The 12,805-nt window shown below is 37.6% G+C and overlaps 2 protein-coding genes across 5 annotated transcripts in view; one reads left to right on the plus strand and one right to left on the minus strand.

Annotated features, from left to right (window-relative positions):
- The window catches only part of ASB3 (ankyrin repeat and SOCS box containing 3), a 128,457-nt gene that overhangs the window by 18,117 nt on the left and 97,535 nt on the right, over positions 1-12,805 (plus strand). The gene's annotated exons all lie outside the window — the stretch shown is intronic.
- The window catches only part of CHAC2 (ChaC, cation transport regulator homolog 2 (E. coli)), a 9,636-nt gene continuing 6,192 nt past the window's right edge, over positions 9,362-12,805 (minus strand). For 2 of the 3 annotated variants that reach the window (XM_010841689.1, XM_010841690.1), the window contains exons 2-3: positions 12,742-12,777; positions 9,362-10,622 (exon numbers count right to left, since the gene is read on the minus strand). In XM_010841689.1, the coding sequence (XP_010839991.1) occupies positions 10,227-10,622; positions 12,742-12,777 (432 nt within the window). In that variant the 3' untranslated portion in view covers positions 9,362-10,226. The remainder of the gene's footprint in view (positions 10,623-12,741; positions 12,778-12,805) is intronic. The other variant, XM_010841691.1, reaches the window with a different exon arrangement.

The raw sequence follows: 12,805 nt of genomic DNA on the forward strand, positions 1-12,805 counted from the left end.
CTGTATATTGTCACTGTGCTTATTTAACTTATATGCAGAGTACATCATGAGAAACGCTGGGCTGGAAGAAGCACAAGCTGGAACCAAGATTGCCGGGAGAAATATCAATAACCTCAGATATGCAGATGACACCACCCTTATGGCAGAAAGTGAAGAGGAACTCAAAAGCCTCTTGATGAAAGTGAAAGAGGAGAGTGAAAAAGTTGGCTTAAAGCTCAACATTCAGAAAACGAAGATCATGGCATCTGGTCCCATCACTTCATGGGAAACAGATGGGGAAACAGTGGAAACAGTGTCAGACTTAATTTTTCGGGGCTCCAAAATCACTGCAGATGGTGACTGCAGCCATGAAATTAAAAGACGCTTACTCCTTGGAAGGAAAGTTATGACCAACCTAGATAGCATGTTAAAAAGCAGAGATATTACTTTGCTAACAAAGGTCCGTCTAGTCAAGGCTATGGTTTTTCCAGTGGTCATGTATGGATGTGAGAGTTGGACTGTGAAGAAAGCTGAGCACTGAAGAATTGATGCTTTTGAACTGTGGTGTTGGAGAAGACTCTTGAGAGTCCCTTGGACTGCAAGGAGATCCAACCAATCCATCCCAAAGGAGATCAGTCCTGGGTGTTCATTAGAAGGACTAATGCTAAAGCTGAAACTCCAATACTTCGGCCACCTCATGTGAAGAGTTGACTCATTGGAAAAGACTCTGATGCTGGAAGGGATTGGGGACAGGAGAAGGGGACGACAGAGGATGAGATGGCTGGATGGCATCACCAACTCGATGGACATGAGTTTGAGTGAACTCTGGGAGTTGGTGATGGACAGGGAGGCCTGGCATGCTGTGATTCATGGGGTCGCAAAAAGTCGAACATGACTGAGTGACTGAACTGAACTGATGAGAGTATTTCTTTCTAGCTGTGGATCTTTTTTCACTTATCCTTCATTGCACCCCTTGAGTCCTATTTGTTCACTTCTGGGAAATTTTCTAATATTTCTTCAATTATGTTTTCCTTGGGCTTCCCTGGTGGCTCAGCAGGTAAAGAATCAGCCTGCAATGCAGAAGACCTGGGCTCGATCCCTGGGTTGGGAAGATCCCCTGGAGAAGGGAAAGGCTAACCACTCCAGTATTCTGGCCTGAGAATCCCATGGATAGAGGAACCTGGCAGGTTCCATGGGGTAGCAAAGAGTGGGACAGGACTGAGTGACTTTCACTTTCACTTTCCATTTTCTCTGTTCTATTCAGAATACCATTTGGATAGATTCTTCCAAGTAGAAAAAAGACAAAGAAAAAAAATTAGGTAATATGGAAGATCAGTTCAAGAGATCAATTTCCTTTGATTATCAGTTCTCTTTTTTGAATATCTTTTGTCAGTGTGGTTTTTTTTTTTTTTTCCTGTTTCCATAGTTTCTTTCCAATTGCTCATTTTTAATAAATGCAGCATCTTCATGAATTTCTTTGAGGATAGCACTTACAAATGTTAAACATTTATAAGTTTAAAAGCTCTGCTTCCTTAAGGTGAGTTGATTGTTTTATCCTTTTGTGCTTTTGCCATTCCTCAAAAGTAAAAAGAAAAAAAAAAAAGGATTTTTGAGCTCTTTTTAAGTGTGCAGAGTGTCAATTGTTGGGCCTCACTTTACTGTGAAATGAGAAAAGAGGGTGAAATGAAGAAAAAGAGCTGTTCTTCCTCCTCCCTGTGCCTAAATGAAGAAGGCTTTATTGAGCATGAAGGTGTTCTCATGCTTTCAGGATAGATGGTTAAATTAAAAAAAAAAAAAAAAAAGTTGTGGTTTAAGCCTGACACCAGCTTTGTTGCTGCTGGCTTCTGTGTGTAAAGGAATGAGATAAAGGTTTGGTATGTCCATCTCATATGGATGTTTTACGCATCCTGAGCTTTGTCCTCCGCCCCCTTCTGCTGTCGCTAGGTTTGGTTCTTCTCCAGACTCTGTTGGAGGCAAGGCTTCTGTGCGGCTGCAGCTTGCTCATGTGTGCGCGTGCTCACCTGTGCACCTGCACATTGGTTCTAGACTGCGGTTTTCTCTGCTCTTGCTTCACCCTCAATATAATCCCACCTGCTTTCTGTTTCCAGAATGCTTGCATGCACTTCAGTGGGACTTTGATAAGAAGTGAAAGAAAATGCACACATGCTTAGTTTGTCTTATATAAAGTAGGTAATTGATAGGTATTGTTGAATAAATCAGTCAGTGTTATTGAGAAAAATTGGGCAAAACATACTTCTGTTTAAATTAAAAAAAAGACCTATGACCTTAGAATACAGGTACTTAAAATCCTTTTTTTCAAAAAATGTTTATTTGGCTGTGCCTGGTCTTAGTTTCAGCAAGTAGGATCTTTGATCTTCCTTTTGGCATGTGAGATCTTTTATTGTGATATGCTGACTCTTTTTGCATCATATGGAATCTAGTTCCTTAACCAGGGATTGAACCTGGACCCCCTGCTTGGGAACTTGGAGTCTTAGCCACTAGAACCAGGGAAGCCCCAAATAAATCCTTTTAATTTATCCTGTTTCAGGAAATAATCTCATTGGGGTTAAAACTTAACAGGGGGTGGGAAAAAAGGAACCTGCCATCTCTCACTGTCCCTCTACCAGAATTAAAGGGCTTAATTCCATTTTGTTCCTTTATAGTGCTCAGCACAGTGCTTAGCATGTTCTAGTAATCAGTGATAGTTAATACGTTCTTTTAACTTAAACTCTTTTTATCTCTCGTTGGGGATTAATATGTGTAAAGTACTTAGAGTAGATTTTCGCATTTGCAGTAAGTGCTCTATATTAGCTACTAAGTGTTAGCTACTATTCTTTGCTACATGAACAGCTGTTTTTTTTTTTTTCTGTGAAGCTTTCTCTGATCTTTTTTTTTTTTTTGCTTTCTCTGATCTTGTTAGTTTGAGTTAACAGTTTATCTGTCTCTATTTTGCTTATATTTTATGTCCCAGTCCTTATGGTGAGTAACATTGATTTGCTTGCTTGTGCATCTCTCCAGCAAATGTGCTTCTTGATAGCTGGGAGCTATCTTTTTCTTTTTGTATTAATAATTTACTCTTTATTTTTGGCTGTGCTGGGTCTTTGTTGCTCGGCAAGGGTTTTTTTCTAGTTGAGGCCACCATCTGGGGACTACTGTTTGTTTCAGTGCGAGAACTTCTCGTTGAGGTGGCTTCTCTTATTGTGGAGCATGGACTCTAGGTGCAGAGACTTCGGTAGTTGTGGCTCTCGGGCTCAGTCGTGGCAGCTCGAGGGCTCAATAGTTGTGGCGCACGAGCTGAGTTGCCCATGGCATGTGGGATCTTCCAGGACTAGGGACCTCACCTGTGTCCCCTGAATTGGCAGGGGAATTCTTAACCATGGCACTACCAGGGAAGTCCTGAGCTATATTATTTATCCAGGTAGTGTTGGTGCGTAAGGTATTGTTTGCCAGCTATCATTAGTCCCTCTTTTTTGCTGGGTCTTAATGATTGAGGAGGGTGGTGTGACTGGAGCATGGAGAGTGTGCATTAGTAGGAAGTGAAATGTGACAAGTATGTTGACACTAGATTGTAAGTAGTTGAATACCAGATTAAAGAATTTGAGCTTTATTTCATATGCTCTGGGAGGCATTTTCATTACTGACTAGATTAGTTCCATATTTTAGAAAAATAATTGTGAGTGCAGAGTATAGAATGTGATGGAAAGAAGACATAAGATTAGAGGCAAGAAGATGTAGGAAACTCTTGCTCTTGCTGTATTACAAGGTTCTTATTTTAGTTAAGAAATCTTACAGCTCATGCTTGAACGATAAGTCTTAACCAACACGAAACCTAAGTCACATCACAGATAACTTCAGGGCTTTCTTGCTAACTTTGCTTTGAGTTCTTATTAAGATCCAACCAGTCCATTCTGAAGGAGATCAGCCCTGGGATTTCTTTGGAAGGAATGATGCTAAAGCTGAAACTCCAGTACTTTGGCCACCTGATGCGAAGAGTTGACTCATTGGAAAAGACTCTGATGCTGGGAGGGATTGGGGGCAGGAGGAGAAGGGGACGACAGAGGATGAGATGGCTGGACGACAGAGGATTCAATGGACGTGAGTCTCAGTGAACTCCGGGAGTTGGTGAGGAACAGGGAGGCCTGGCGTGCTGCGAATCATGGGGTCACAAAGAGTCGGACACGACTGAGCGACTGATCTGATCTGATCTGATATATAAGTTTTAATAATGTTAACATTTAATAGAAACAAGGCACACAACTACAACAGTGAAAGTGCTGCATGCAACATGCCAACAAATTTGAAAAACTCAGCAGTGGCCACAGGACTGGAAAAGGTCAGTTTTCATTCCAATCCCAAAGAAAGGCAATGCCAAAGAATGTTCAAACTGCTGCCCAATTGCACTCATCTTATGTGCTGGCAGTGTAATGCTCAAAATCCTCCAAGCCAGGCTTCAACAGTAGGTAAACTGTGAACTTCCACATGTTCAAGCTGGATTTAGAAAGAGCAGAGGAACCAGAGATCAAATTGCCATATTCGTTGGATCATCAAAAAAGCAAGAGTTCCAAAAAAACACCTACTTCTGCTTTATTGACTACACCGAAGCCTTTGACTGTGTGGATCACAACAAGCTGTAGAAAATTCTGAAAGAGATGGGAATACCAGGTTACCTTACCTGGCTCCTGAGAGATATGTATGCAGGTCAGGAAGCAACAGTTAGAACTGGACATGAAACAACAAACTGGTTCCAAATTAGGAAAGGAGTACGTCAAGGCTGTATATTGTCACCCTGCTTATTTGACTTATATACCGAGTACATTATGTGAAATGCTGGGCTGGATGAAGGACAAGCTGGAATCAAGATTGTTGGGAGAAATATCAATAACCTCAGATATGCAAATGACACCACCCTTATGGCAGAAAGCTAAGAAGAACTAAAGAGCCCCTTGATGAAAGTGAAAGAGGAGAGTGAAAAAGTTGGCTTAAAACTTAGCATTCAGAAAAATAAGATCATGGCATTCAGTCCCATCACCTCATGGCAAATAGATGGGGAAACAATGGAAACAGTGATAGACTTTATCTTTTTGGGCTCCAAAATCATTGCAGATGGTGACTGTAGCCATGAAATTAAAAGACACTCCTTGGAAGAAAAGCTATGACCAACCTAGACAGCATATTAAAAAGCAGAGACATTACTTTGCCAGCAAAGGTTTGTCTAGTCGAAGCTATGGTTTTTCCAGTAGTCTTGTATGGATGTGAGAGTTGGACCATAAAGAAAGCTGAACACCAAAGAATTGATGCTTTTAAACTGTGGTGTTGGAGAAGACTCTTTCCCTTGGATTGCAAGGAGATCCAACCAGTCAATGCTAAAGGAAATCAATCCTGAATATTCATTGGAAGGACTGATGCTGAAGCTGAAACTCCCAATACTTGGGCACCTGATGTGAAGAACTGACTCATTTGAAAAGACCCTGATGCTGGGAAAGATTGAAGGTGGGAGAAGGGGACCAAAGAGGATGAAATGGTTGGATGGCATCACCGACTGGATAGACATGAGTTTGACCAAGCTGTGGGAGTTGATGTTGGATAGGGAAGCCTGGTGTGCTGCAGTCCATGGAGTTGCAGAGAGTTGGACACGACTTAGGGACTGAACTGAATTGAACTGAACAAAACTGCATTTTAAAAAAATTGTGAGAATATTCACTTTCTACAAAAGCCAATAATTGGTGATGTTTTAAACTTGTTTGTTGTGTTTTCTATCCATTGTTCAACATTTAATGTGTACTGTGTGCATGGAAGTAATGTGGAACAAAGTTTTTTTGTTTGGGAAAGGAGATGAATTGTTTTTCATACACTAAATTTGAGGTGTTTATATAGCTCAGCTGGAAGTACCTTACATAGACGTATGAGTTGTAAAGAGTTTGAGGAAGTAGACTAGTGATCGAAAGTTTACTAAAGATGGTAGTCAAAGCCTAGGACTCTTATTAGTTTGCACATCTGATAAACAGTAGTCAAAGATGTAAGTAGAAATGCAGCGGAAGTGTTGAGCTTTTTTGCTTTGCAACACTCTGCCACACTTCCTTGTATCTCTATTTACATCTTTGACTACTGTTTATCAGATACACACACTGATCGAGTGATATCATTAGTGTCTGATGCATCAGAGTTGTAAAGAAAGATGAAGACTCAGATCTTTGGGTGGAATCAGAAAATCATTGGAGACCCGAGACTATACGGAGTGGGTGGAGAACAGCAGAATAAAGTTAAGATTGGAGGGACATTTCCAATAAGGAAATAAAAAAAATCTTGTGCGTAGTGTGATTTTATTTTAAAGCCTTAGAAATTCATAAAAATAGATTGTTAGGGAGTTCCCTGGTGGTCCAGTGGCTAAGACTTTGCGCTCCCAATGCAGGAGGGGCTGGTTTCAATCCCTGGTCAGGGACTAGGTCCTACATGCAGTAACTAAAGATCTGCATGCTGCAACTAAGATCCGTTGCAGCCAAATAAACAATAAATATAAAAAAACAGATTGTTAAAAGCTGAAAAAATTCACAGAAAATATAGTTAATTTTTGTTGAAAAAAATAATTGGAATATCCTATTTTGTATGTAAATTTTTATGTGATGTGATGAGAAGGAATTTTAAGCACATTTATCATATAACTGACTTTGAAAGAATTGGGGATATAAATTATAGGAGTAAGATGCTTACATTGATATTCACAACTACTCCAGTTACAATTTAAAAAAGATTTGTTTTTATGGAAAAGATAAATTAATATGATAGAATAAAATTTTGACTATTCAGTGTTTTAAAATCAGTCTTGAAGGAATAGATCACGTTTACGCTTTCAAATATTCAGTGTTCACATCACAGCAAACTTTATTTCCCTAAATGATAATAACTTTTTATGTATGGAGATGGTTATCTAGACTGTGCTTACAGTTCTTGGTAGATTGAAGAGTAACTGTTATTTATTTGGGAGTGGGGAAAGGAGATATAGTGGCCTGGAGCAGGAGGAGAAAGATCTACTTTAATCTCCTCTCCATTATACAGATTTTTATTAAAATTTTCTTTTCTCAGTATAAGGTTTATACTCATACTTTTCTGAATTCCTAAAATTTAACACCTAACTAAGATTTGCCTCTTGAGAAATCTGTATGCAGGTCAGGAAGCAACAGTTAGAACTGGACATGGAACAACAGACTGGTTCCAAATAGGAAAAGGAGTACATCAAGGCTGTATATTGTCACTGTGCTTATTTAACTTATATGCAGAGTACATCATGAGAAACGCTGGGCTGGAAGAAGCATAAGCTGGAACCAAGATTGCTGGGAGAAATATCAATAACCTCAGATATGCAGATGATACCACCCTTATGGCAGAAAGTGAAGAGGAACTCAAAAGCCTCTTGATGAAAGTGAAAGAGGAGAGTGAAAAAGTTGGCTTAAAGCTCAACATTCAGAAAACGAAGATCATGGCATCTGGTCCCATCGCTTCATGGGAAACAGATGGGGAAACAGTGGAACAGTGTCAGACTTTATTTTTTTGGGCTCCAAAATCACTGCAGATGGTGACTGCAGCCATGAAATTAAAAGACGTTTACTCCTTAGAAGAAAAGTTATGACCAACCTAGATAGCATGTTAAAAAGCAGAGACATTACTTTTCCAACAAAGGTCTGTCTAGTCAAGGATATGGTTTTTCCAGTGGTCATGTATGGATGTGAGAATTGGACTGTAAAGAAAGCTGAGCGCTGAAGAATTGATGCTTTTGAACTGTGGTGTTGGAGAAGACTCTTGAGAGTCCCTTGGACTGCAAGGAGATCCAACCAATCCATCCTAAAGATCAGCCGTGGGATTTCTTTGGAAGGAATGATGCTGAGGCTGAAACTTCAGTACTTTGGCCACCTCATGCGAAGAGTTGACTCATTGGGAAAAACTCTGATGCTGGGAGGGATTGGGGGCAGGAGGAGAAGGGGACGACAGAGGATGAGATGGCTGGATGGCATCACTAACTCGATGGAGGTGAGTCTGAGTGAACTCCGGGAGTTGGTGATGGACAGGGAGGCCTGCCGTGCTGCGATTCATGGGGTCGCAAAGAGTTGAACACGACTGAGCGACTGAACTGAACTGAAGATTTGTTCTCTGAGGACTGAGTCTGAGTTATGTGTGATGAGGACAGAATGAGAGAGACTGCTTGGGAAGAGAGGTCCCAGGGCTATAAGAGACTTGCACTTTTGCTAACAAAAATAACTTTTGCTCTAGATAGCTTACTACCTTTATGATAGATTCTTAGTCACTTGTGGGCTCCAGACCCTAGCTGCCAATTTAGTATTGTTTATCTTATCCATTTTAGTTATGTTTCTCCCCATCGCAGTGGAAATAAATGTTCCTGTTCCTGGGCTCTTTGGATCATGGTCTCCCTATAAATGTTGATGGTATATCACGTGTGTATTTTCTAGTTAACTTCTATTAATAACTGAAAGTCTAGAAAGATACAAATGTGGCCCGATCCCAAAGTAATCCCTCTCCCTTGATATGTAACATGTATTAAATGGTAAAAGAATCACTTTGGGAGTTACAAATTTCTTTGGACTTAGGTTTATTTGTAAAATGAAAGGCTGAATCTCTGAATACATCTATGTGATTCTGAGCTATGTATGGCATGTGACTCTTGGACAGGCTAGTATTTGTGGGAATCTGTATACATCTGTCAAAATTAATATCTCTATCTAACAAGCCACATATTATTTCATTACACACCCAAAAAAGATGTAGGTTAGTAAAGATGTGGATTTTTAAATATATTGTAGACTCTTGCGCTTTAACAGAGACACGGACTTCTGCTTCTTACTGGATGTGTACTTATATACAAGTTACTGTGAAAACAAGCTGAGAGGATGGTCCTGTGTGTAAAGTGCCTAGTACATCCTTATGAAATATTCATTAATGAATATTAGTGCTTTTCTTGTTGTATAGGACAAGAGAAATGCCTTCTGGAAAGCTAATACTGAAAATGTTGGAAAATATTTTAAATTTTATATAGCTGACTAAATTACCAAGTAAGATATTTATAACAAATTAAAAAAAAAAAAACATGAAAAGGACAGCTTTATTTTACATGAACAACTTTGGTACTAATTATTAGTTTCACATTAAATCTAATGTGATACTGAAATTCTTTTCATGTTGAAAGATTTTAGAGAGACTGCATGTCCTGTTGAGAAGGAAATAACTTCTAATAAGAACTGATTAGTCTGAATCAAGATTACTTTTGCATGTGTTAATTATACATGGTTCCTAGGTGGGTAGCATCATCACACTATTTAGTGGATACCTTTGTTAAGTGACAAGATGTAAGAAGGAAAAAAAAAACTGTAGCAAATGATCAGGTAACACCACTTCTTACTTTAAAAAATTACAATTCTTAATGCCATTTCAAACAGCAAACTTTCATTATATATGTTTCTGTTAATTTGTAATATCAAAAAGCCTATCTTTTTTTTTAAGTTTCAGTATAAGATTAATACAAATTGAATGATAAATTGTTAGACATAATTTGTATAATTTGTGCTTTTCTAGCTGAAAGGGTTTTTACCATGTAGTCAAATACATTTATTCAAAAAAGGAGAGATATAGTACATTATAATTCCAAGGAAATTTTTATATTAGAATGCTAACTTTTTGGCTTAAATTGGAGTTTCATTTAAAATCTAAACAAAGAAGTTCACGATCCAGGCCAAAATCTTGTCTATATTACCATACATATCTAATTATATGTTATTTTAAGCTTATTTATTTTAAACCATGATTACAGAGTAACATATGGGAATATATTAAAGGCATAGTCTTATTATAATTACTGGACTTTTGGTCTAATTCTCCACAACTTTAAAATAGTATTGCAATATGAAACAACAGAATTGTATTTATTTAGATAAAAACAAGATCTGAACTGAGTCCTTCATTGTATTTTTCTAAAGAACTTCTCATGAGCAAGTATTCAATATCATATAGCTGGAGAATCATTCATTATATTATTGAAATGAATTTTTTCTTTAACTATATCCCAATATTTTGAGTATGTATGAGTTTCAGGCCAACTGCAATTAAACTATGAATTTAGATATTATCTTGACTACAACATTAAACACAACTAAGATTTTCAGGTAAACACGTTTACAAATCATATTGCCATTGTGTAATGAAGCCATTCTCTGAAGATTAAAGGTTCTGCTTGTTTGGAAAAATCAGTTAGGTCTTTTTATGCAATTGAAGTTCTGCTTTCCTTCTAAACGTTCCTTTACTAATTTTTCTAAAGAGAAAAGATGCTCATCTGCATCTTCTGGCACAAGGCTTCTCATAGAATTTGCAAGTTCAAAAAGATATTCTGTATTTTTTCCACTTGGACCAGCTGCATTAAAAATTTGTTCAGCGATGTCTTCCAGAGGTGCAGGACCAAGATAATTAGGATTATCACGTGTTCCAATATATAGCAACACACTGAATGGTTCTGTTGTGGAATCTTTTGGATAAAAAATGACTGTTGTGGTCCTGTAGCCTCCTTTCTCTCTGAAATCAAGGTATGCTTTTACTTCTTCTTCCTTTCCTACTGGCAGTTTGTAAGCAACACCCCATACAGAACCCTGTTGAAAAATGAAAAGAAAGTTTTATGTAGTATTTACAAGGCTAAAGTAGGTGAAGATAGATTATGAGCTAGAAGGTATCTTCTATATTCTTAGAAATCAGTGCAGTTTTGCTTCCCTTAATGTGCAATGAAGAGGTATATACTAAATAATAAAGGAGATAAGCATTTTAAATTCTTCAGTCTGAATAATTAATTTCCTTATATACCAGGATATTTTTCTTTGTTTAAATTTTTTAAATTATGTCTTTTACCTAATGGGACTGAAATGAAAAATATCAGATCTTCATTTAGTCATTAAAAATATAGTTCTAAGTCTTCAATCCATAAGCATTTCACTGATAGTATGCTGAAACCCACTGGAGTGGGTTGCCATTTCCTTCTCCAGTGAATCTTCCTGACCCAGGGATCAAACCAACATCTGCATTGATAGGTGGATTCTTTACTGCTGAGCCACTAGGGAAGCCCTTAAAATATATTAGTTGTTCCCTGGTTTGCCAAAAGAGTTCTACATTTTTTGTTATTATTATTTTTTAACACTAAAAGCCATTCACTTTTATTAATAATCATGTATTGATTTCACACATAGTTGAAATAAAACCTTTAACAATCCACGGTATGATCCATGATTAAATACACATCAAAAGTACAGAGATATTCATTTTTTTATATAATGATGTGAGATTTGTGACTTTCACGGCTTACCAAACAAAGCCTAGGAAGCACTTAGCAAGCATGATATACACTAATTCCATGCCTTTTCCAGGAGGGGTTTCTAATATGTTTCTAGGTTGCTGCTAAGTCACTTCAGTCGTGTCCGACTCTGTGCAACCCCATAGATGGCAGCCCACCAGGCTCCCCCCGTCCCTGGGATTCTCCAGGCAAGAACACTGGAGTGGGTTGCCATTTCCTTCTCTGAGTTCTGTATTTTAAAAGCTCTGTAATAAAGTAATCAACTATTAAGGCAATAGGTTCATTTATTTGTTCATTTCTTCACTGAGTAAACTTTCAAATATCCTTAGTAAATTATTCCATCCAGAATAGTAAATGGCAAACTCTTTGTCTAGGGAGCCTATGAACAGTGTCAGTAAAAGCAATGTACTTTAGCTGCAAAGATTTTTTGTAGTATCAGTAAAATATCTGTGATACAAGCAAGATTTATAGTTTGTAACACATTTTTTAGTGTCTTGACAACTTTTAATTATTAAACTTCAGGTTGCTAAGTATCTTGACTAAATTAACATTCTATAGGAACAAAGTACCTTTTATTACCTCTAATTAGGAGTTTTAGTTACCAGTTTGGAGCCATTTTTTATGGATGTTTTCCCTAATTTAAGTTATGAAAGCATTTCATAATTTCACCATTATTCATCTAGCTAGCTGCTTGATTTTTATTATTTTTGCTGCTTTGATTTTTATATATCAAAGTCCTTTCTAAAGTTAAATACTTCACAATGTAAAATTTGGATCTCAATAAAATGATTGAAAATATTTAAGAAACAGAGAACTATCAAATAAGTTTTCTAGTACTCCATACTTTTTAAAAAACCTGTTGTGCTATCGATAAGATTAGGCAGTAAAGAAAGTGATAATTCATGACTGAGATTTTTGCTGAAATATTAGACTCCTAGCAAATGTGAGGAAAGCTTTAAGGCTTTCATTTAATTCTTTGTGTTCATCTGGCTGTCTGAGGGTTGGCTCCATTAATGTCAAAGTGAAGTCGCTCAGTCATGTCTGACTCTTTGCGACCCTGTGGACTGTAACCCAGCAGGCTGCTCAGTCCATGGGATTCTCCAGGCAAGAATACCTGAGTGGGTTGCCATTTCCTTCTCCAATTTATGTCAAAGGAGACCATAAAATTCTCAGTCAACAAACTCATCAAGAAGGGAAAAATGAGACTATGCGCCATTGGCTTTTCGTTGTCTACCCTGAATTCTGCATCCCAACTTTTCCCAGCACATAAGAAGAAATACAACTAATACAGAGAGGAATTTCTAGGCTCAGTGTAGTTCAAATTATCTGTGATGACTGCTAATAAGATTTTACTGATTATTAAGACTGTGAAACATGTTAACACTTTATGATTAAAGACTATACAAAAAAGAATCATTATACCATACCGCAGGGTCTTCAACAAGAGTCACAACTCTTCCAGGCTGTTTTAAGAAAAGTAAAAAAAAAAAA

Source organism: Bison bison, unplaced genomic scaffold (genome assembly GCF_000754665.1).
Source record: "Bison bison bison isolate TAMUID 2011002044 unplaced genomic scaffold, Bison_UMD1.0 scf7180017864166, whole genome shotgun sequence".
NCBI lineage: Eukaryota > Metazoa > Chordata > Mammalia > Artiodactyla > Bovidae > Bison > Bison bison.